The sequence below is a fragment of the Electrona antarctica genome, assembly GCF_951216825.1.
Source record: "Electrona antarctica genome assembly, chromosome: 17".
Lineage (NCBI taxonomy): Eukaryota > Metazoa > Chordata > Actinopteri > Myctophiformes > Myctophidae > Electrona > Electrona antarctica.
In genome coordinates this window covers 8,135,193-8,161,028 of record NC_136798.1, presented here as the reverse complement: position 1 = coordinate 8,161,028, position 25,836 = coordinate 8,135,193, and the positions used below count along the sequence as shown (strand labels likewise).

At 42.3% G+C, this 25,836-nt stretch overlaps 3 protein-coding genes across 3 annotated transcripts; all 3 read right to left on the bottom strand.

Annotated features, from left to right (window-relative positions):
* Positions 1-7,427: 7,427 nt before the first annotated feature.
* LOC306940629 (hatching enzyme 1.2-like) lies at positions 7,428-18,227 on the bottom strand (the record flags this gene model as incomplete). Its single annotated transcript, XM_079525728.1, has 3 exons — positions 7,428-7,551; positions 13,982-14,154; positions 17,412-18,227. The coding sequence occupies 3 exons, from the start codon at positions 18,225-18,227 to the stop codon at positions 7,428-7,430; spliced, it is 1,113 nt and encodes a 370-aa protein (XP_079381854.1).
* Positions 18,228-18,239: 12 nt separating this feature from the next.
* LOC306940628 (hatching enzyme 1.2-like) lies at positions 18,240-22,029 on the bottom strand (the record flags this gene model as incomplete). Its single annotated transcript, XM_079525727.1, has 2 exons — positions 18,240-18,277; positions 21,261-22,029. The coding sequence occupies 2 exons, from the start codon at positions 22,027-22,029 to the stop codon at positions 18,240-18,242; spliced, it is 807 nt and encodes a 268-aa protein (XP_079381853.1).
* A 12-nt stretch (positions 22,030-22,041) lies between these two features.
* On the bottom strand, positions 22,042-25,831 carry LOC306940627 (hatching enzyme 1.2-like; the record flags this gene model as incomplete). Its single annotated transcript, XM_079525726.1, has 2 exons — positions 22,042-22,095; positions 25,016-25,831. 2 exons carry the CDS (start codon positions 25,829-25,831, stop codon positions 22,042-22,044), a joined length of 870 nt encoding a protein of 289 aa, XP_079381852.1.
* Between the last annotated feature and the right edge of the window lie 5 nt (positions 25,832-25,836).

The window sequence follows — 25,836 nt, the reverse complement described above, 5'->3', positions numbered from 1 at the left end:
TAAGATTGTTGGCTGACGTGTTACTGATTGGATTTTATGTGCACCGACTACTTTTCCTTTTAGTCAAATTAGCTGAAAGAGATTACATCAACGCAGGTTGTATAACTCATATTTTAATTGACAGAAAAACAATTTACATTCACTAATGGTTTCTCCAAATGGATTTGTGGTGTGTGACTGCATTTGCAGTACCTCTGTCTCCTTGCCAACACAAAACAGAAATAATTGGTTGAGAGATAACATTTTTGTTTTAGGCCTAAGCTCTGAACCAGTTTATATATCAATGTTTTATAATGTGTTTATTCCACATATCAGCAATTTGCTTTGTAATGCCATTAGCCTGACGCCAATTAGGTTACATATTTCAAAATGTGCATCATGGCTGCTTGGAACGGCTGCGACATTTACCCTGTAAAGAAAGAGCCATGACAACTAGCTTTCCACAGGAACACACTTTTATTCACAACGCAAGGCTGACACAAAACCAACTCAAAGGGGGAGAGGGGCTGTCTAGTGTCTACTGCACTTTGCACATGCCTCTCTCACATAAACACAAATGCAGTGGTGGAAGAAGTACTTAAGTAAAATGCCGACGTGTCAAATTTTGAACACAGGCCTTTTATGTGTATGTGTAGCGTTCGAATGTCTTTGTGGTTTAACACAGTCATTAGCACACACACGCGCACGCACACGCACACACACACACACACACACACACACACACACACACACACACACACACACACACAGCATTGGCATCAAATATGCTTAAAATACCAAAGTAAAAGTATACTCAAAGTAAAAGTATACTCAAACTGTTTTGAAACGAGTCTTTATGAAATCATAACGATATGATGCGTTGCGAGTTTGCAGATGGGCTATTTTCGAATAGACAAAGCATAAAATGGGGATTAATTGGTTCATGCACACTGTACATGAACCAATTAATCCTATATTTTATACTTTGTCTATTGGAGTGACTAAGTGGAGTGACTAGTGGAGTGACTAAGTGGAGTGACTAGTGGAGTGACTAAGTGGAGTGCAGTGTAAAGTAAAATAAAAGCACTCACTAAAACCCCAGCATCCGTATCGTGGAGTTGCGACGCATTGTGAGCTTGTCGGTCGGCTTTTCAGCGAAAGGTTTCCCCACAATAACAGAAAACAGACAAAAAGACAGAAATAATAGTACAGTATGGAGCCCTGAGGGACTCTGGTCAACCATATACTGTATAGACTTCCGAACATGGGTAAATGTACGTAGTTACTTACTTACTTTCCACCACTGCAACAACGGATAACAGAATAACACGACACACGAAATCCTCGTAACACATGACATCACCCATACAACCTCCCCAATAACTAATACAATGAATAGAATACAGCAGTGGCACAAGAACGCCTACAGTACAGTGCGGCTACAACCCTGTAGTGTAGATTGCAGCGTTCACCCCACACACTGTAGTGTAGCTTGCAGCGTTCACCCCACACACTGTAGTGTAGATTGCAGCGTTCACCCCACACACTGCGTGAAGAAGCTGCGGGGCAAGAGCAATATCCACCGAGCAAACCCAGGAGTAACACTGAAGACAATGGTGATCTGTACTGACAGGTAAAATATGAGAACCCTGACCTCACTGTACCTCCAGGATTATGAAGGGCAAACACTCACTCACTCACACACACCTGAAGAAGTCTGTGTGTGTGTGTGCGTGCGTGCGTGCTTGTGTATATGTGCACAGCGTGTGTGTGCATACATGCATGTGTTAAACGGTAACCACAAACACATGCAAATAATGCTCATATGCAAATGCATTTTTTATGTCCGTACTTTTCACCCCATGTATTGCGGTACATGTGCTGACCTGCACTTTAAAATATGTAAGATATATGTATATGCGTGCCCGGTGCATACAGTATGAATGTCCAGATGTACGCATGTGTTAAAATTAGGTGAAAGTGTGTGTGTGTGTGTGCACACGCGTGCGTGCATACATTAAAGTTAAACTCACAAACACATGCAAATGCCTCTCTTTTTTTATTAATACTTTTTTATTCCCCATAACACAGAACATGAGCTCGCCCCCCCCCCCCCCCACACACACTTTTAAATACGTAGGAAATGTGCATAGTCTGCATACAGTAAAGTCAAGTGTCCAAATGTATAGGCCTATATACGCATGTGTTTATTAAACATCCCATTAGGTGAAAGTACAGAAACACATTTTAATGTGCGTGCGTGCGTGCACGTGTGGGGAGTATGGAGTGTGTGTGTGGACTTAATTCACTTTCATGTCTCTAGTGCAGACGGCCTAGCACACCTCCCTCCTCGCTCTGTTCCGCTCCATCACTTAGCGACCAGAGCTTTCATTTGGCTCCTCAGTCCTAATTAACTGCGGAGATATGAGCGCGCTAATCTGGACTCTAAATCTCCTGTTCCACTGACAAAAGCTTTTTACAGGGGCTGTCACACAGCTGAATGATAAACAGCCAAAGGCCGGCCGTTCTCTTCCAGGGGCCACAGTGCCATCTAGGGACCGGCTGCCTTCAGGCAGCTTCCACAGGATTAATAAAAACAAACACCTTGGAACTAAAACCCACTTGAATGCTAGTAGTTATCAAACTTCTTCTTGCCAAGGAAGGACCCCACATGTAGATGTATTCGGCCGCGTATCGGCCCCATCTGAAAATGTGTTGTCTCAGTGACTGCCATGCAGAAGAGAAGGTTTTCTGTAAAATGATTGAAAATATTCCAAGCATTTTTGAGATTTTAGTAATTTAAAAAAAAGATCTCGCAAAGTGGCACAAACTAAAGTGGTTGTGATATACTATATTAACACATTCTTTTGGGGACCCCCAACTTGTGCTTTTGGAGAGAAATGAGAGACATGCAGTCACTTTCAGTAGGGGCGACTGTGGCTCAGGAGGTAGAGCAGGTCGTCCAATGATCCATGGGTCGGTGGTTCGAATCCCGGCTCCTCCTGTCTACATGTCGAAGTGTCCTTGGGCAAGACACTGAACCCCAAATTGCTCCCGATGTGCTGGTTGGTACCTTGCATGGCTTCCGCTGCAATCAGTGTATGAATGTGTGTGTGTGTGAATGTTGGATAAAGGCGCTATATAAATGCACCATTTACCTTTTTTTATTTACCAGTATTAGAAGCCTGCAGAGGGGAGCTGTGTGTGACTGTGCCCAGGTGATGTTGATGCTCATTAATTCATCAAGGAAGGCAATTATGTTTCTGCACTGTCAAATAGGTCTACAAACTCTACATCTATCCTAAGATGCCATAAAAGAAAGCTTTTTTGTACATGTTAAGTTGTTAACTTGAGCTAGGTTCTAAACAAGAAAGCATGTTTACAGTTGTTGCACAGAAATTAAGTAACTTTACATAAAAAAGTGTGTCTGAAAAATTATTTTGTTTAAAATATCGTGAAAAATCGTATCGTGAACCTCATATCGTGATACGTATCGTATCGTGAGTTGAGTGTATCGTTACATGCACCCCTGCAGACTCGGCGATGCTACTGTACAGTATGTACACTAGTATATATCCCGCCTATACTGTAATAATACACTATGGTCCGTGTCAGGCTTGGAGACAAACCTATGCAATTAGCTCCGTCTCAGAAGAGCAGCTTGGCCAGGGGAGCCACTTAGAATCCTGTGCCTTAGAACGGCGTACCGTGGCGTATACCGTACACCATTAGCCCCCCTGGACAGTACTGTACTTCTCTCATGTCTAAAATTATTCTTTGGTCAAAAATATGTTTTTTGACACGTCATTTACTTTTATGGATATGATTAAGCATTGTACACCCTGTTTATAAATAGGATGCACACGTCTGCATGTTTTAATAGTGTGTCTGCGCGCGTGCACGCAAAGGCGTGTGCATGTGTGCGCGCAAGTGTCCCCCCCCCCCCCCCCCCCCCCCACTTCTAAAAGTGGCACTACAACACTGTCGTAGTTGAAATCATACTATTTTCACAGCTATTTGGTGCTATTGCATACTAGCATAATCCCAATCCCGATGTGAGATGATGTGAAGCCTTTTTTTATAATTTCTCTAGATCAGGGGTGCCCACACTTTTTGACTTGAGAGCTACTTTCAAAATGACCAGCTTGGCAAGATCTACCCACCAAATCAATTATATACCATTGCTGAAAATAGTTTAAATATGTACCTGAGGGGGCTTCGGAATAGTAGAGTTTGTGTTACATTCTGTACAGTATAAGACAAATGCACTTGGAATGGGAAATAGAGGGGGAGAAATGTTTTTTTTTTTATCGTTTTTTTTCTACAATATATTTAAATGAAATACTCTTTAGGGGCATGTCATGTGATCTACCTGCACAGCCTTTGTGATCTACTGGTAGATCGCAATCTACCTTTTGGGCACCCCTGCTCTAGATAGAATGAAATACTCGGTTGTGGATGTGGACAGTCAAACCTACTGTACTGTACCTCCGGCCTGATCTGACGAGGCTGGGCTTTTCTCTCCAGACATGAGACGGGCAGCGAGGCGAGGGAGAGGAGAGGGCCCTGAGCTGCACGCAACACATTGGTTCACTGGAGCTCTGTAGTCTGGAGGATTGACAAGGAGGAGATGTAAGAATAAAGAAGGTGTGGGTGCGTGCGTTTATCTCTGTGTGAAATGCTCCAAATTGTATCCGTGAGTTCCCTGAGGACAAGGGGTGCACACAATTGTGTGCATGTATGGGAGCGTGCGTGCATGGGAGCGTGTGTGCATGGGAGCGTGTGTGCATGGGAGCGTGCGCTACTGCGCGTATGTCTGCTCTAGGCCTATCTGACTGCTACCCAGGGAGGACAGGCCTCCTATCCAAGCCTGCCTGGCAGCGGTGGCCGAACGGTTTGCGGAGCGGTCTTGATACCGGAAGGTCGCCAGTTCGTATCCCCGGACCGGCACGTTAAAATTACCACCGCTGAAATGCCCTTGAGCAAGGCATTGAACCACTACCATGAAATGTTCTATGAGCAGGGCCTGGCTGTAAACAAGTATCTGATGCTTAGTCCAGTTACCCTGGGTAAATATAGTAACTTTGCTTTGCTTTGCTTTGTGTTTGGATCCAGTGAGAATCCCATTCCCAATGAAGCAATGAGTATGTATCCCAGCAGCAGTGTTGGTGATTGCATGGTGACAGGTTTCAGCTTGGCCCACAGGTTATAATAGTCACAATATTATATTTGATACAGTGTTTCTATAGCGAACAACTAATTCGGCAGCAGTAACATTAGCGTTTTCTCGCAGTCAGTTGATTCTTCATGTCCATATGAGTGAAACCGCCGGGATGATTTGTTTATTTTCAAACACAGTTGACAGTTCTTGGCGATCTAAAGTACACAAACCCATGGACTTAGTGCCCTCTATCAGACTTCGGTGCTCTATATGCACCAAAACAAGACAAGAACTCCACCACCGGGAAATTATCTTTGCAACCACTATATTAATGGCAAGTATTTCCTACAGTCCAAAAATGTGAACTAACCCTGAGCAACTTGTTGTTGCTGTCGGACAACCACCTCCATATACTTCTCCATACTTTTTTGGAAAATGAATGCCCTACTAATACTTGATCATACTAACTACAGCGTCACACAAAAGCTTACATCTACAAGCTCAAAACGTGTTGTGAAGCGACACATGTAGACTATAGGGCTTGTAGATCTGACCCAAGACTTTTATATGGCATATAAAAACCACGGTGAAGCAGCATTCTGTAGAAAGGATATAATTTTAGCGGTTCAATTGTGGTGCAGTATAGGTTGTAGTAAATAAGTTTACAATGCCATAACACCCAATGCATTACACCAGGGGTGCCCAGACTTTTTGGACTTGAGAGCTACTTTCAAAATAGCCTGGAACTCACCTATGCTTTTTATGGCATAGGCAGCTCCCGGCAGGATCCGCCGGCAGAAACTATGCGCAGCTGCTAGACATGAGACTAATTAATTAGAGCGACAGAGAGAGAGAGAGAGGAGTGTGTGTGTGTGTATATGTGTGCGTGTGTGTGTCAATTTAACAAAGGTGCAGACAATCAGAAATCAGCAGAGAGTGAGTGATGTTTGCGCTACTCTATGCCGAATTGAAGTGGACTCGGACACAGACTTTTTTTTCTCTCCCTGGAAATAAAAACGTCCGGGTTTCCGAGGCTACTTTCAAAATGACCAGCTCAAAAAGATCTACCCACTAAAAAAATATTATCTCATTGAATTAAAAAACGTACCCGAGGGGGCTTTGGAATAGCGGAGCCGGCGTTAAATAACATATGACAAACACACTTGGAATGGGAAAAAAGGATGGAATTAGTTTTTGTTTGTAACTTTGTAATTGTAATGCTACTGATGTTTGTGCTCAACAGTCTTGAAAACAAAGTAGGCTATTCCATTGTGGCTTATCTGTCAAGGTCTGTCTCTCCACAGACCGTGTCAGCCCCGGCCACTCCCACTTTCCATTCCACACTGCTGTTAGCCTCGTTCCCAGGCTTACTTATGTATCTGCGAAAAGAAAAGCCTGGTCACAACGTAAGGCAGAGAAGCTATCGGCGGATGCATCCTCCGGAACATCCGTCAGATGTATTTCCCCCGGATACGATATTTTCCCGACCAATCACAACACTTGTTTCATTCGCGGAGAATGTAAACTGATTTGTAAAGCATCAACGTCATTTCCTTGGGCGATACTCCGCTAAAATCCTGCAACTTCCGCCCAAACAAATGATAGTCTTTACAGCCTAGGTCTTGCCCTGCTGTCCCATTTACTCACCTGTCTCCAACTCCCTCGTCATCCCACCTGTGGACACTTCTACAATCAGCATGCCCCCTATATAACTGGACTCATTGCAAACATTCATTGTCAGTTCATAGTTTGTTTGTCACCGATGCATGTTCCTGGTTTCTGTCGTTCCTGTGTTGACTATACTTTGTCATTGCTGTTCCTAGCTGCGTTCCTGAGTTTTCCCTGCATACAACTTCAGTGTAAGATTTTGCACCTTTTCTTTATTAAATATTTTCCTGGGACTCTGCATATTGGGTTCAATTATCTCTGCATCCTGACATTAACAGGTAATTTTTGATGTCAATCAATGAAGTCACCATATATTTTTATTATATATGTTTTAGGGACATGTGATCTGCCTGCACAGCCTTTGTGATCTACTGGTAGATCGTGATCTACCTTTTGGGTACCCCTACCTTTTGGGCACTAACCTAGCTTCTGGATTATTGCTGTTTACTGTTCCAGACTGTAAACAATAACACTGCAGCCTGAGTGTTCCAGGCTTGGAAAACAGCCAGAGGCATCATTTCAGACAAAACGACTGGATGGCCTAGTGGTTTTCAACCCTTTTCATATCAAGGTCCATTATTTATTCTTCGTTTATTGAGCCATGCACCACCATTTCTCTCTAGGCCGTGTTCAGACGAGCCCTCCGATGTCGCTTCCTGTCGTCCCGGTTCTCCATGCATCTGGCCAGCTCGTTGGTGGTGGTTTGTGCTCCTGCGTCGTTCTTGACTTTGATGAGATGTAGCCTAGACCCAAGACAAATTTTGTTGTCGTTTAAGATTTTGTCCACAATTCCATGCTGTATTGATGTTGGTAACATAGGAGAAACAGGCAAATGTTTGTGAATAAAGAGGGGATAAAGGTGGGGTAAATGTTAAACAATAATTTATTATTTATTATAATCTCTTGTAACAGTCCATTTGGTTACATTTTACGCTCTCAATAGTTAAAACCCTTTCAGCGCTATCATTTATTGAAAAATTAGGATCTAATTCACGCCAGCATTTTTTTTATTTGAGCTCTTATTTTGAAAAGCCGCCATTTCCGCTCCACTTGCAGTAGTCCTAAATTAGGAATTTACACGGAGCTGGGCCGGCCTTGTTTACATTGTGAATCCAGACCGGAGCTCTGCAGAGCTCCAGATCGTCAGCTCTGTGCCGTCAAAGAAACGCTGTTTTGACCAAAATGCCATCTGGGACAAGGAATAGGAGATACAGGCGATTGAAAGAAATGGATAGAATGGATTATTATGGCGACAACGATCTAATATGGGCGATCCAGTGCTGTGCTAACAACACAGCTAGCTAACCGGCTAACATGAGTAGCATTTTGGCTCGAGCAATCGAACGCACTATAAAAGCGCAATTGCCGAAGGGCTTCGGCAATGGCGCAAGTATTAAAGATCTAATAAAAGGGTCCATTTGGTTACCAATTCTCCGTTGGGTTGGACCACCTGGAATCTCTGGAAAAAAACACTGGCCTAAAGTAACCACTTCAAGAAATTACAAATCTACAAGCTCACCATGTGATGTGTTGTGAACTTGTAGATCTACTTTCAAATATGAAATAATATATACATAATATGAAATAATATATACATATATATGCGACCTGTTGTGAGCTTGCTGATAGGCTATTTTCAGCTCAGCTTTCCCACAATCACAGAATACACTAATATAGAGCCCTGGGGGACTCCAGATTTAAGTGGTTAATGGTTAGAGATAATAAAATGCGTCACATTATGTTCAAGGAATGTATGTTATTTATTGCGAATGTAGGTCGCAGTTTACTATGAAAACCTGCATTTTTTCCATCAGTCGTGCGGTTGGTCACACCTCCATACATGTCTTTTATGGTCATGCCTCGTGACATCACGCCTTGTGACATCACGGCTCCATATATGGTCACACCTCGTGACATCACGCCTCCATATATGGTCACGCCCCATGACACGTCACACCACCATATATGGCCATCTCCATATATGAAGATCACAACACTGACCTCATTAAACCCTGGATAGCCATATATGGAGAAGACTGGATCATCACCTAGATCTGCATATAATGGAGCTGGCCAGCAACTCTACATCTGACCTCAAACCTCAGATTCCTTTATTTGCCATTGTGTAAAACACATAGGAATTTGCTTTGTCATTTGCGTGTGTGCGTTCCATTGTCATCACCCTTTAGGGCGAGGTCGCTTCTCGCCCTCAGGGTGTCTTACTGGTATTATTTATTTATGTACTGTATTTATTTACTTTGAGTTTTATTTGTATTTTATCATTTCCCATTTTGAACATTTCCCTACTACACAAAACTATTAGTACTCCAGTCCACATGTGTGACTGTGAGCAAATTAAGTCATGCTTAAAGGACCACTTCACCACTTTTCAACCTATCTTCATATAATAGGTCTTCACTAATAATCATGATAAAATGGCACAATTTTTTCCACTCAGTCTGTGTCTCATAGGAGGGATGTGGTCAGTTCAGAGTGACATCATCGTTAGGCAGATTTTCTTTTTTTAAACAAGATTTCTCTACAAAATGTTCAGATTTGTATTATTGTGAGAACGATGGCTTCCATTTTCGCATTGCAACTTTTCAGGACTAGAAAGCCTGCAGTTTCTATTAGCTTGGATTCCCCATTGATGATGTCACTGGTGGACAGGTTTCTGACCTGCCCACAGCCCTCCTTTGAGACACAGACTGAGTAGGAAAAAATGGTGACATATTATATGAAGATAGGTTGAAAAGTGGTGAAATGGTCCTTTAATCTGTACAAATTCCCATTGTGTCACTCAAGTCAATGTACAACTGGGCCATTCGTAACTTCATTGACCATCTGGTTGCTGTGAAGCAACACATGTGGGCTAGTCCATGTGCTTATCAACACAGACGAGTGAGAAATATATTATAACTGCCAAGATGCCATAATGTTACAACTGCGCTTTCATGTGTATCTGGTCGAGCAAGTTCATTTCAGCAGGCCAATTCATTAGTCCTCTGCACCTGTCTGCCATCAAATATCTAAATCAGATACCGTATGTGACACTGGTCGCCCTGAGCTTCACCAGTCACTCATGAGCAGTGTTATTTTTCGATTTCTGCCCAACTATGACTAGTACTGTACATTTTAGTAGGCCTATGTGTATTTTTTAATAGCAAGTGTGGTCGTACTCAAGTATAAATTTGACCTGTTGGGTCAAATTTCACTTGTAGTTGAGTAATATTTGACCAGGGGTATTCCTTGGCTCAAGTGCTGTGGTTGAGTTCTTTGTCCACTGCTGGAAACAGGGTGCCGTGACCCATACACCAGTCACCCATGAGGGTTGCAGAAGAGAGGACACATCTCTGTATAGTTTGCCGACTCGGCTCTGCAAATAGGCTAATTGAGCTGATAATTGAGAAAGGAATACATATTTCTACAAACAACTGCACAAGTATGCAGTGCACAGAGATGTTTCAATAAAAAGTGCAAAAAGAAACCCAGAGAGTCTCGGCAGCGCTAACCCGGTCTCTGGCTGAACAGTGCATGGTTGGATATATATATATACACTCTTAGCTTCGGGCTTTAGAAGGAGAAAACGCAGAGCCGGGGGCTGTCTGATTCGATGGGTTTGTAATGCAAGCCAAATGGGTTTGTTCTAAGGTGAGTGCAGAGTCTCTGTGGTGGCTACAGAGCTTACGCCAGCACAATAACACTACAGTGAATGAGTGAACTGCGGTGGCAAATGCACCGTCAGTTTTTGATTGGCTACGAGGGGCAGAACCCACACAAAGACGCTGCTGTGTTTACTAATAGTCCTTTTGGCAGGGAGTTATGACGCATGGTTTCAGGAGGTGCTCTACCAGTGGAGTAGGCCTATAGTATTTGTGTATTACAATACTGTAAGCCAGGGGTGGGCAACTTTGACGATGGAGAGGGCCACTATATTTCCACACTCACTCCCTATGGCCATATATTACTGTCGTAGCAATAATAGCCGATCTACAAGCTCAAAACGCGTCGCGCTGCGACGCGTTTTGAGCTTGTAGATCGGCTATTATTGCTATATTCGAATTGAAATCTTTTTTGCTATTTTTGAATTGGAATCCTGAAAATTAACATTTTTATGTAATTTCAAATGCCTTTAATTATACTTGTGTTGAAGCAATGAGCTACTAATTTAGACTGAAGTAATTAAAGCGGGTCATGTTTTGCATGTTGTGGAATTGTAAACAGCTGAAACCAATATTATATCGGTATTCTGACATTAACCTGAGGGCCGCGTTACGTGAAGGTGGGGGCCGCATGTGGCCCCCGGGCCGCCAGTTGCCCACCCCTGCTGTAAGCAGTGGTGGGGAAAAAAAATGCTACTACGCAATGCAGAACTATACGTTAGTAAAAGTCCGGAATTCAAAATGTACTAAAGTATTGCTCGTACTTACCAAAAGTAAAAAGTACGCATTGTGCAGAATGTCCTATTTAAAGGAGCATTCAGTGATTTGAGTGATTTGGAAAACCACCCAGTCCGCCCCGGTAACAAAATGTGCACATGCACGCTCTACAGTGGGGGGAAGTGCAACAGGCCAACAGCATGTGCACCAAGGCCCGCCCCCAGTCGATCATGATTGGAGGAAGGCCCCTCTCATCCTGATTGGATGAAGGCTTTGCCACCCGCCACCAAAACTGAAACTAGGGTTTTTTGACCCCAGGGGCTCACTGGGGACAGGGAGGAACTCCTTATATGGTCAGCACACTCTATAGTAGGGAGGATTATCCAGAAAAAATAAGTGATATTTGAATTAAGTAAAATCACTGAATATACCTTTAAAGTACCAAAAGTAAAAAGTACGCATTGTGCAGAATGTCCTATTTAATGTTTTCAAATGTATAAAGGTCTTTTGAAAATAGCAGATCTACAAGCTCACAATGTGTCGCGCTGCCACGCATTGTGAGCTTGTAGATCGGCTATTTTCAAGTGGATGAATGTGGTTAATCTATGTTTTGTAAAAAATAACAAATCTACAAAGTAACTAGTAGTTACTAAGGTTTTCAATTAAATGTAGTGGAGTAAAAGTACAACATTTTGATCCGAGATCTAGTGGAGTAGACGTAAAAGTATTGGAAATTGGAAATGCTCAAGTGATTATGGCTTACAATGCTACTAGGCATTTATTTGCTGACTCAGTATAGTATGTGTATTTTTCCCATGGCGCCAGCCAGCAAGCCGTGAGCATACAATGCCAAATTCAGGCCACTAATGGACCAACAGCGGTGTTAACATGCACGCAAATCATGCTTAATTATTTGTACACAATGTAAGGGTCCATGTGGTTACACCTGTACACTCAGAGTTAAATTAATACTGAGGACTTTACTGCTCAAGCTCGTTGGTGAAGCTATTAAACACTATTCTCCACACACTATCACTTGAGTTTCTCTCCACCAACAATGGCCGACCTAGAAAGGAACAGATCGTTATAAAAGCATAATTCGTTGCTGTCAGGAGGAAACCTCATAACTAAATTTGAGTTTTTTTTTTTTTTTTTTTTTGGCATAAATCAGTGCTATTGAACACCCTTTACGTCTGTGTGTTGTTTCGAAAATATTGAACCAATGGAAAGTAGTAAAAGGTGCTTTGGACAAAACCTCTTAACTCCATTGGACCCTCAAAATGTTTGCTAAAGCAACTAACTCCACCACCTCTCCCCCTCTCATGGAAGTAATTGACAATATATAAAGTTACAACACCAACTTTGATGTAGTATTGCTTGTTTTAAAAATATAAGGTTTTCTTAATTTCCTGAAAATTTTATTTTTTTAATTTCCTGAAAAATGAACATTTTGGAGTTATGAGGTTTCCTCCCGACAGCAGAGATATAGCATTTGAAGAGCCTTTCTCTCATGAGAGCTACCTTTCAGTCCTAATCCTGCACAATAGAAGGGTCCATTTAGTTTCATTTTGTACATTCTTTGTAGTAGTTTCATTAATAGCCACATTGGGATTTCAAAAGCTATTTTGTCAGGCTACTATAGTACTTGGACTTACTCCCAGAAGCCACCTCTCCCCTGCCCATTTTGATGGGCTGGAATGGCTTAGGGTTAATGTACAGCAACTTGCAATGGGCCTGCGGCCTACAAGATTTGCTACACGACTAAGATACCCATGTACCTGTCAAAATACTTCCTTAACCTCTTAAGCCCCAATCCCCCGCCGGCGGGGGAAGCGGCTGTCCACCTCATGAACCGCTCTCAGCGGGTAAATGGGGCTGGTCAAGGTCTCAGGTTCCAACTCCGATATTTTTTATTTTACCTCCTGGACCCCCCTGGGGTTTATTAATGTCAATGAAGTCCACAATCACAACACCAGAGGGAGTTCAACAAACCACGTGCAACCGAGATTCGGCTCAAACAAGGGGTTAAATTAATTTAGCTGCTATGCCACTAAAATGGACGCCCTAACAACGGCCATTAAGAAATGTGAATCCCTATCCCTAGACTCCTTCAAAACCCCTCTCAAAGAGCACTTACGGACGACTGAAATTCCCTGTAAAAATGTTAGTCCCCCCCCATCCCCCTATTTACTATGCACACATTTTACCCCTGTTTTACTTTCTTTAATTGTATATATGATGATTTCCTTGTTTTCATATGTGTATATTTGTACGTCTTTAAATGTTCTGATGAATTGAAAATGATTCGTTTGAAATGTACCCGTTAATGTGAATAAAATTCACTCAATTTCAATTGTAACCTTTTTTGTGATAATTGATATCACATAATACTAACCCCTGGCCCTAAAACCAGAAACTGCAAGACCCAATTACACTGTGACAAAGTCTGTGATGCAAATGTTATTAATAACTGTTGACGGTTGACTTAATGTATGATCAAAATGACCACATCAAAACAGAAAGCTATGAGGTAGATGAGGAAGCAACTCATATTGCAGTTGGTTTCAATGTAATCATCCTCATATTATCTAACACACTGTCCTCAATGTTAGCAGACATAATAGATAGATAATGATATAATTGATTTTTGGTTTTGCTGTACAGTACGGGTTAATGTGATCAGAGACAAATCAATCTGGAGATTGAATTTGATTTAGCTTTTACTGCCATTTTCTTGGCCAGGTTTTTCTGTTCCACAATTTCCCTTTGCTCAAGGAAGTCTTTGCATTCGTACAGCTTGTTAATCCTCAGGATGTCGATATCAGACATGCCCTGTCTCTGGCCGATCTGCACGTTGGCGTTTGGGATGGGGGTGATGCTGTCTTTGCCGTACTGGATAGAGAAGGCCGTTTTACCGTAGTGCATGATGGAGGAGTAGTCATAGGGGGTGTCCAGGTTGTTGGTGTTCTGGATTGTGAGCTGTAGATCTGTTAATTTAGGAAAATACTGTACCTACGTCATGCTTTAGCGATGGGGATAAATACATTCAGAATGTTTGTCCGATTGTTTTTATTTGCTGTCCATTTGTGTGTTTTTTAGAGTATAGAGTATACCCTGCAGAGACAGGTTTTGAAAAACCTGTTATAATATGTACATGCATGCATATTGGTATAATTGCTTTCATGAATTAAACTTAATTTAGTGTAAATATTTAAATAAAATGAACAGCATGCAGAGTTGGACAATATGATGAATAATTTTACATTTGTTGGTCTCAGGAATACGAATAAATTACACAATTACACTTTGTAAAGTCTATGAACCAAACTTTATTAAAATAGTGACTTGTGTAGGTGTGTCTGCTGGAGGATTAAGGGTTGTGTCCAGGCCACTAAAGCCTAAACAAACCTAAACAAACCTGTGAACTCCTCAGACCAACCTGTTGTTTCAACAGGGTCTGTATTCCTCAGTCATTACAGGGACAACTAGTGTTGGTTAATGAGGTGGGAAGGTTTGCATTACATCTTATCTTAGACATTCAGCTGACTCTAAATTGTGAAACTTTAAATGTTGTCTTTAATATTATTTTTATATCCATAATAATTGACATGACTGTTGCATTCATGAAATAAATGAATTATGACGTTTTTCTATATATAGATTTAGCAAAAACAAAAGGCCAGCACAATTACCCTGTTAATATAATGACAGAAACATGCAATTGAGCAACAACCTGCAAGTTTAATAATAGAATAAAGGGCAAACAATGAACATTCACTTACATTGAGGGGAGTGACATAAATCCCTGTGTATGTAAGCTGTTGCTTTACTCTGTATATCTCAGAATGACAATTTATTGAACTCTCTACTGTATTCTCTTTGACTCCGTGTCATGGTAACTTTAACTGAGTATTTCAGACTCAAGATTTTCCTTAGATATCCGTTGTGGTTAATTATTTGTATCATCATTCATTTGCTTTGAGTTTGTATTAACAGATTTGCATGATTGGCACGGCTGCAAACAATCAAATTTCACCAATCTTAATGAAGCTATGGAAAAACTACAAAATGTGCTCAACTGAACCAGGTCAGGTAGGCTATAATATAGGCTAATGATGTGAAAATGGTGCAATTTCTTCCTAGGCCTTTCACGGCAATCAGGCTTTAGAAGGCAGAGGTTCTGCTCTGGCATCCAGGGAGTGTGTGCACAGTTTCACGTTGATCAGGTCAACGATGCCGGAGATTAGCTGTCCACAAACGGACGGACGGACGGACGGACAGACGGACGGACAGGGTGCAAAACATAGTTTCTGCAATAATCAACTACACTTTAGAAACAAGCCCAAATAAGCTACTACACTTATCACACCCGTGTGAAGTCAGTGGTGCAACTCCGTGTGGGGGTCCCCGGGGGGTCCCCGGAAGTTCCAGACCCACAAGACCACAGCCATGGTGCCGGCACGGTTTTGGCGAGCCGCCCCACGTCAGACACGGTAGAGAAATTACAGAGTTACCATGTGGGGGTCCCTCTACTGTACTGTCACTGTACTGTACTGGCACACCCGAAATCATCATACTGTATATACAGTTAATATGTGCGTGTGTGTTTGTGTGTGTGTTAGGTTGCGCACAGGTGGTGAAAAACCACCATGCTATTTTCGTGCTCATACCCACCCAGCCAGACACCCAGCCAGGCAGCCAGCCAGCCACACACATAGCTCGGTAAGGGAGTGGTTGCACCATTCAAGTGACTTTACAGGAGAGAAAAAAAAGAAAAAACAGAAAAACTGCCCAAAGTCGCTTATAATGAGCAGACATGGCAACACTGGGCCAACACTGTGCAGGTGTGCTGGGGCAACAGGTGTGTGTCATTTGGTCAATTAAAGTCTATGAGATTAAAGGAGCATTTAAGGGCAGATTCAAACCATGGTCCCGGGTGCTCACTCGGGACCACTTGTCAGATGTTGTAGTAGTGTGAATGCTGCGTACCGTTCCCCGGAGCGGGTCACCCAACCATTCCCAGGACCGAGGTAGGCTCGGGACCCATTGAAGTGTCCTCGGATACGGATCGATGCAATATGATATGAAAGCATTGAATAGCCTACAGTTGAATGAAGCATACTCGGGTGCGGAAGAATCAAGGCCAATGTGAATCATGGCCAGCGGGGACCAGGCAATTGTATTTGGGAACAGTTTGAATCAAACAGACTCAGTGTGAATCTGCCCATAAACACAGACAAAACACACAGATATATAGCTCTGATTCCTAAGGTATTGTTTATTAGGTGTTAGGTGTAATCTGTACTTTAACTATTGTCAATTTAGATGAGTTACAAGTTCCTTTTTAGTGAAATATCTAAAATGTGCTGTGATATTTAGTTACTGTTGAATAGACCTATGTTGATGGTTATAAAAAGTAGAAGTCTGCCTGTATCTCCAGCTCTTTTTGCCTAAAATGCAACATTGCTTTCTCACTCAACAGTAAACAAACTGACATACAAGCTCAAAATACGTCACAATGCAACACATTGTGAGCTTGTAGATCTGCTATTTTCAAAATATTTTTTATATATTTGAAAACTTAATTGAAACGGGACATTCTGCATAATGAGTAATGAGTACTTTTGCTACTTTAAGTATAGTTTGATGTCAATACTTTTGTACCTTACTCATTTTTGAATTCCGGACTTTTACTTGTAACTAAGTACTTCTATATTGCAGTATTGGTACTTTAACTTAAGTACAAAATGTGATCTGATGGATTGTGATCTGTAGATCTGTTATTTTCGGAATATACTGTACCTACAACTATATGTCATGCTTTAGAGATGGGGTTGAATACAGAGAGTAGAGAGTATACCCTGCAGTTTTGCATATTTTAAATATGTAAAACCTGTTATAATTTATCTATATGGGTACATATTATTATATTGGTATAATTGCTTTTATAAATTAAACTTAACTGAAATCAAATGAACAATATTCAGAGTTGGAATACGAATATATGACACAATTACAAACTTTATTAAAATTGTAACTTGTTGAGAGAAAGCTATACGAGGTAGAAGAGAGGTCAGCTCACATTGCAGTTGATTTGTTTCAATGTAAGTACAGTATCAGACAGTATCAGACACAGTGTACAGTATTAGAAAATGTGATCAGAGAGACAAATCAAACAATCTGGAGATGGAATTTGATTCAGCCTTTTCTTCTTTTTCCTTGACCAGGTTTTCCTGTTTCACGATTTTCCTTTGCTCAAGGAAGTCTTTGCATTCGTACAGCTTGTTAATCCTCAGGATGTCGATATCAGACATGCCCTGTCTCTGGCCGATCTGCACGTTGGCGTTTGGGATGGGGGTGATGCTGTCTTTGCCGTACTGGATAGAGAAGGCCGTTTTACCGTAGTGCATGACGGAGGAGTAGTCATAGGGGGTGTCCAGGTTGTTGGTGTTCTGCTTGTAGAAGTTGTATTGCATGTCGTTGTGGATGTTGTCCCAGTTGATGAGGACGTAGTCGTCACGGTCGCTCCTGGTCTGCTCGTGCTGGAAGCCCAGGGCATGGTTGATCTCGTGCTGGATGACGCCGTGGTGCAGGCAGCCCCTACGGTTGATAGAGATCACTTGCTTGCCTCCTACTCTGCCTAGACTAGACCAGCATCCATCACTGTTCTCAAAGCTGATGTAGTCTTGCTCGTACTGACGTGGCTCAAAGCGGACACAGGTGCTGTCGGTGAAGGTCTGCATGGCTCTTTCAAGCTTCTTCCTGTCCCATTTGTTGAAGTCGCTGCTCACCGTGTAGGGGATCGTCACCGAGCCATCAAAGTCTTTGTCCCACAGGCAGTTGTAATAGAAACAGTACATGGCGTTTCTGGTTCTGGGAGCGACCATGTCTCCCTCCACAAGGAACTGCCTGGAGCCGTTGTTGGAAGTCAGAATGATGGTGCTGATGTCTGCCTGGACTCCAGATTCACTTCTTTCTTCCAGAATGGGATGGGCCTGGGAGAGGCCCAGCAGTAGCAGGAGGCTGAAAAAGATCTTCATCTTCTGGGTCCTTCAGGGGTCTTTCTTGGTCCCTGATGGCGCTGGAGAGTCTGTGGAGACGGGATGCTGGGAGCTTGGTGAATGAGTCTTCTGAGTCCTTAGCTTTTATACTGACCTGTGTAGGTGTGTCTGCTGGAGGATTAAGGGTTGTGTCCAGGCCACTAAAGCCTAAACAAACCTGTGAAGGCAGAACTCCTCAGACCAACCTGTTGTTTCAACAGGGTCTGTATTCCTCAGTCATTACAGGGACAACTAGTGTTGGTTAATGAGGTGGGAAGGTTTGCATTACATCTTAGACATTCAGCTGACTCTAAATTGTGAAACTTTAAATGTTGTCTTTAATATTATTTTTATATCCATAATAATTTACATGACTGTTGCATTCATGAAATAAATGAATTATGACGTTTTTCTATATATAGATTTAGCAAAAACAAAAGGCCAGCATAATTACCCTGTTAATATAATGACAGAAACATGCAATTGAGCAACAACCTGCTAGTTTAATAATAGAATAAAGGGCAAACAATGAACATTCACTTACATTGAGGGGAGTGACATAAATCCCTGTGTATGTAAGCTGTTGCTTTACTCTGTATATCTCAGAATGACAATTTATTGAACTCTCTACTGTATTCTCTTTGACTCCGTGTCATGGTAACTTTAACTGAGTATTTCAGACTCAAGATTTTCTTTAGCTATCAGTTGTGGTTAATTATTTTTATCATCATTAATTTGCTTTGAGTTTGTATTAACAGATTTGCATGATTGGCACGGCTGCAAACAATCAAATTTCACCAATCTTAATGAAGCTATGGAAAAACTACAAAATGTGCTCCACTGAACCAGGTCAGGTAGGCTATAATATAGGCTAATGATGTGAAAATGGTGCAATTTCTTCCTAGGCCTTTCACGGCAATCAGGCTTTAGAAGGCAGAGGTTCTGCTCTGGCATCCAGGGAGTGTGTGCACAGTTTCACGTTGATCAGGTCAACGATGCCGGAGATTAGCTGTCCACAAACGGACGGACGGACGGACGGACAGACGGACGGACAGGGTGCAAAACATAGTTTCTGCAATAATCAACTACACTTTAGAAACAAGCCCAAATAAGCTACTACACTTATCACACCCGTGTGAAGTCAGTGGTGCAACTCCGTGTGGGGGTCCCCGGGGGGTCCCCGGAAGTTCCAGACCCACAAGACCACAGCCATGGTGCCGGCACGGTTTTGGCGAGCCGCCCCACGTCAGACACGGTAGAGAAATTACAGAGTTACCATGTGGGGGTCCCTCTACTGTACTGTCACTGTACTGTACTGGCACACCCGAAATCATCATACTGTATATACAGTTAATATGTGCGTGTGTGTTTGTGTGTGTGTTAGGTTGCGCACAGGTGGTGAAAAACCACCATGCTATTTTCGTGCTCATACCCACCCAGCCAGACACCCAGCCAGGCAGCCAGCCAGCCACACACATAGCTCGGTAAGGGAGTGGTTGCACCATTCAAGTGACTTTACAGGAGAGAAAAAAAAGAAAAAACAGAAAAACTGCCCAAAGTCGCTTATAATGAGCAGACATGGCAACACTGGGCCAACACTGTGCAGGTGTGCTGGGGCAACAGGTGTGTGTCATTTGGTCAATTAAAGTCTATGAGATTAAAGGAGCATTTAAGGGCAGATTCAAACCATGGTCCCGGGTGCTCACTCGGGACCACTTGTCAGATGTTGTAGTAGTGTGAATGCTGCGTACCGTTCCCCGGAGCGGGTCACCCAACCATTCCCAGGACCGAGGTAGGCTCGGGACCCATTGAAGTGTCCTCGGATACGGATCGATGCAATATGATATGAAAGCATTGAATAGCCTACAGTTGAATGAAGCATACTCGGGTGCGGAAGAATCAAGGCCAATGTGAATCATGGCCAGCGGGGACCAGGCAATTGTATTTGGGAACAGTTTGAATCAAACAGACTCAGTGTGAATCTGCCCATAAACACAGACAAAACACACAGATATATAGCTCTGATTCCTAAGGTATTGTTTATTAGGTGTTAGGTGTAATCTGTACTTTAACTATTGTCAATTTAGATGAGTTACAAGTTCCTTTTTAGTGAAATATCTAAAATGTGCTGTGATATTTAGTTACTGTTGAATAGACCTATGTTGATGGTTATAAAAAGTAGAAGTCTGCCTGTATCTCCAGCTCTTTTTGCCTAAAATGCAACATTGCTTTCTCACTCAACAGTAAACAAACTGACATACAAGCTCAAAATACGTCACAATGCAACACATTGTGAGCTTGTAGATCTGCTATTTTCAAAATATTTTTTATATATTTGAAAACTTAATTGAAACGGGACATTCTGCATAATGAGTAATGAGTACTTTTGCTACTTTAAGTATAGTTTGATGTCAGTACTTTTGTACCTTACTCATTTTTGAATTCCGGACTTTTACTTGTAACTAAGTACTTCTATATTGCAGTATTGGTACTTTAACTTAAGTACAAAATGTGATCTGATGGATTGTGATCTGTAGATCTGTTATTTTCGGAATATACTGTACCTACAACTATATGTCATGCTTTAGAGATGGGGTTGAATACAGAGAGTAGAGAGTATACCCTGCAGTTTTGCATATTTTAAATATGTAAAACCTGTTATAATTTATCTATATGGGTACATATTATTATATTGGTATAATTGCTTTTATAAATTAAACTTAACTGAAATCAAATGAACAATATTCAGAGTTGGAATACGAATATATGACACAATTACAAACTTTATTAAAATTGTAACTTGTTGAGAGAAAGCTATACGAGGTAGAAGAGAGGTCAGCTCACATTGCAGTTGATTTGTTTCAATGTAAGTACAGTATCAGACAGTATCAGACACAGTGTACAGTATCAGAAAATGTGATCAGAGAGACAAATCAAACAATCTGGAGATGGAATTTGATTCAGCCTTTTCTTCTTTTTCCTTGACCAGGTTTTCCTGTTTCACGATTTTCCTTTGCTCAAGGAAGTCTTTGCATTCGTACAGCTTGTTAATCCTCAGGATGTCGATATCAGACATGCCCTGTCTCTGGCCGATCTGCACGTTGGCGTTTGGGATGGGGGTGATGCTGTCTTTGCCGTACTGGATAGAGAAGGCCGTTTTACCGTAGTGCATGACGGAGGAGTAGTCATAGGGGGTGTCCAGGTTGTTGGTGTTCTGCTTGTAGAAGTTGTATTGCATGTCGTTGTGGATGTTGTCCCAGTTGATGAGGACGTAGTCGTCACGGTCGCTCCTGGTCTGCTCGTGCTGGAAGCCCAGGGCATGGTTGATCTCGTGCTGGATGACGCCGTGGTGCAGGCAGCCCCTACGGTTGATAGAGATCACTTGCTTGCCTCCTACTCTGCCTAGACTAGACCAGCATCCATCACTGTTCTCAAAGCTGATGTAGTCTTGCTCGTACTGACGTGGCTCAAAGCGGACACAGGTGCTGTCGGTGAAGGTCTGCATGGCTCTTTCAAGCTTCTTCCTGTCCCATTTGTTGAAGTCGCTGCTCACCGTGTAGGGGATCGTCACCGAGCCATCAAAGTCTTTGTCCCACAGGCAGTTGTAATAGAAACAGTACATGGCGTTTCTGGTTCTGGGAGCGACCATGTCTCCCTCCACAAGGAACTGCCTGGAGCCGTTGTTGGAAGTCAGAATGATGGTGCTGATGTCTGCCTGGACTCCAGATTCACTTCTTTCTTCCAGAATGGGATGGGCCTGGGAGAGGCCCAGCAGTAGCAGGAGGCTGAAAAAGATCTTCATCTTCTGGGTCCTTCAGGGGTCTTTCTTGGTCCCTGATGGCGCTGGAGAGTCTGTGGAGACGGGATGCTGGGAGATTGGTGAATGAGTCTTCTGAGTCCTTAGCTTTTATACTGACCTGTGTAGGTGTGTCTGCTGGAGGATTAAGGGTTGTGTCCAGGCCACTAAAGCCTAAACAAACCTGTGAAGGCAGAACTCCTCAGACCAACCTGTTGTTTCAACAGGGTCTGTATTCCTCAGTCATTACAGGGACAACTAGTGTTGGTTAATGAGGTGGGAAGGTTTGCATTACATCTTAGACATTCAGCTGACTCTAAATTGTGAAACTTTAAATGTTGTCTTTAATATTATTTTTATATCCATAATAATTTACATGACTGTTGCATTCATGAAATAAATGAATTATGACGTTTTTCTATATATAGATTTAGCAAAAACAAAAGGCCAGCATAATTACCCTGTTAATATAATGACAGAAACATGCAATTGAGCAACAACCTGCTAGTTTAATAATAGAATAAAGGGCAAACAATGAACATTCACTTACATTGAGGGGAGTGACATAAATCCCTGTGTATGTAAGCTGTTGCTTTACTCTGTATATCTCAGAATGACAATTTATTGAACTCTCTACTGTATTCTCTTTGACTCCGTGTCATGGTAACTTTAACTGAGTATTTCAGACTCAAGATTTTCTTTAGCTATCAGTTGTGGTTAATTATTTTTATCATCATTAATTTGCTTTGAGTTTGTATTAACAGATTTGCATGATTGGCACGGCTGCAAACAATCAAATTTCACCAATCTTAATGAAGCTATGGAAAAACTACAAAATGTGCTCCACTGAACCAGGTCAGGTAGGCTATAATATAGGCTAATGATGTGAAAATGGTGCAATTTCTTCCTAGGCCTTTCACGGCAATCAGGCTTTAGAAGGCAGAGGTTCTGCTCTGGCATCCAGGGAGTGTGTGCACAGTTTCACGTTGATCAGGTCAACGATGCCGGAGATTAGCTGTCCACAAACGGACGGACGGACGGACGGACAGACGGACGGACAGGGTGCAAAACATAGTTTCTGCAATAATCAACTACACTTTAGAAACAAGCCCAAATAAGCTACTACACTTATCACACCCGTGTGAAGTCAGTGGTGCAACTCCGTGTGGGGGTCCCCGGGGGGTCCCCGGAAGTTCCAGACCCACAAGACCACAGCCATGGTGCCGGCACGGTTTTGGCGAGCCGCCCCACGTCAGACACGGTAGAGAAATTACAGAGTTACCATGTGGGGGTCCCTCTACTGTACTGTCACTGTACTGTACTGGCACACCCGAAATCATCATACTGTATATACAGTTAATATGTGCGTGTGTGTTTGTGTGTGTGTTAGGTTGCGCACAGGTGGTGAAAAACCACCATGCTATTTTCGTGCTCATACCCACCCAGCCAGACACCCAGCCAGGCAGCCAGCCAGCCACACACATAGCTCGGTAAGGGAGTGGTTGCACCATTCAAGTGACTTTACAGGAGAGAAAAAAAAGAAAAAACAGAAAAACTGCCCAAAGTCGCTTATAATGAGCAGACATGGCAACACTGGGCCAACACTGTGCAGGTGTGCTGGGGCAACAGGTGTGTGTCATTTGGTCAATTAAAGTCTATGAGATTAAAGGAGCATTTAAGGGCAGATTCAAACCATGGTCCCGGGTGCTCACTCGGGACCACTTGTCAGATGTTGTAGTAGTGTGAATGCTGCGTACCGTTCCCCGGAGCGGGTCACCCAACCATTCCCAGGACCGAGGTAGGCTCGGGACCCATTGAAGTGTCCTCGGATACGGATCGATGCAATATGATATGAAAGCATTGAATAGCCTACAGTTGAATGAAGCATACTCGGGTGCGGAAGAATCAAGGCCAATGTGAATCATGGCCAGCGGGGACCAGGCAATTGTATTTGGGAACAGTTTGAATCAAACAGACTCAGTGTGAATCTGCCCATAAACACAGACAAAACACACAGATATATAGCTCTGATTCCTAAGGTATTGTTTATTAGGTGTTAGGTGTAATCTGTACTTTAACTATTGTCAATTTAGATGAGTTACAAGTTCCTTTTTAGTGAAATATCTAAAATGTGCTGTGATATTTAGTTACTGTTGAATAGACCTATGTTGATGGTTATAAAAAGTAGAAGTCTGCCTGTATCTCCAGCTCTTTTTGCCTAAAATGCAACATTGCTTTCTCACTCAACAGTAAACAAACTGACATACAAGCTCAAAATACGTCACAATGCAACACATTGTGAGCTTGTAGATCTGCTATTTTCAAAATATTTTTTATATATTTGAAAACTTAATTGAAACGGGACATTCTGCATAATGAGTAATGAGTACTTTTGCTACTTTAAGTATAGTTTGATGTCAATACTTTTGTACCTTACTCATTTTTGAATTCCGGACTTTTACTTGTAACTAAGTACTTCTATATTGCAGTATTGGTACTTTAACTTAAGTACAAAATGTGATCTGATGGATTGTGATCTGTAGATCTGTTATTTTCGGAATATACTGTACCTACAACTATATGTCATGCTTTAGAGATGGGGTTGAATACAGAGAGTAGAGAGTATACCCTGCAGTTTTGCATATTTTAAATATGTAAAACCTGTTATAATTTATCTATATGGGTACATATTATTATATTGGTATAATTGCTTTTATAAATTAAACTTAACTGAAATCAAATGAACAATATTCAGAGTTGGAATACGAATATATGACACAATTACAAACTTTATTAAAATTGTAACTTGTTGAGAGAAAGCTATACGAGGTAGAAGAGAGGTCAGCTCACATTGCAGTTGATTTGTTTCAATGTAAGTACAGTATCAGACAGTATCAGACACAGTGTACAGTATTAGAAAATGTGATCAGAGAGACAAATCAAACAATCTGGAGATGGAATTTGATTCAGCCTTTTCTTCTTTTTCCTTGACCAGGTTTTCCTGTTTCACGATTTTCCTTTGCTCAAGGAAGTCTTTGCATTCGTACAGCTTGTTAATCCTCAGGATGTCGATATCAGACATGCCCTGTCTCTGGCCGATCTGCACGTTGGCGTTTGGGATGGGGGTGATGCTGTCTTTGCCGTACTGGATAGAGAAGGCCGTTTTACCGTAGTGCATGACGGAGGAGTAGTCATAGGGGGTGTCCAGGTTGTTGGTGTTCTGCTTGTAGAAGTTGTATTGCATGTCGTTGTGGATGTTGTCCCAGTTGATGAGGACGTAGTCGTCACGGTCGCTCCTGGTCTGCTCGTGCTGGAAGCCCAGGGCATGGTTGATCTCGTGCTGGATGACGCCGTGGTGCAGGCAGCCCCTACGGTTGATAGAGATCACTTGCTTGCCTCCTACTCTGCCTAGACTAGACCAGCATCCATCACTGTTCTCAAAGCTGATGTAGTCTTGCTCGTACTGACGTGGCTCAAAGCGGACACAGGTGCTGTCGGTGAAGGTCTGCATGGCTCTTTCAAGCTTCTTCCTGTCCCATTTGTTGAAGTCGCTGCTCACCGTGTAGGGGATCGTCACCGAGCCATCAAAGTCTTTGTCCCACAGGCAGTTGTAATAGAAACAGTACATGGCGTTTCTGGTTCTGGGAGCGACCATGTCTCCCTCCACAAGGAACTGCCTGGAGCCGTTGTTGGAAGTCAGAATGATGGTGCTGATGTCTGCCTGGACTCCAGATTCACTTCTTTCTTCCAGAATGGGATGGGCCTGGGAGAGGCCCAGCAGTAGCAGGAGGCTGAAAAAGATCTTCATCTTCT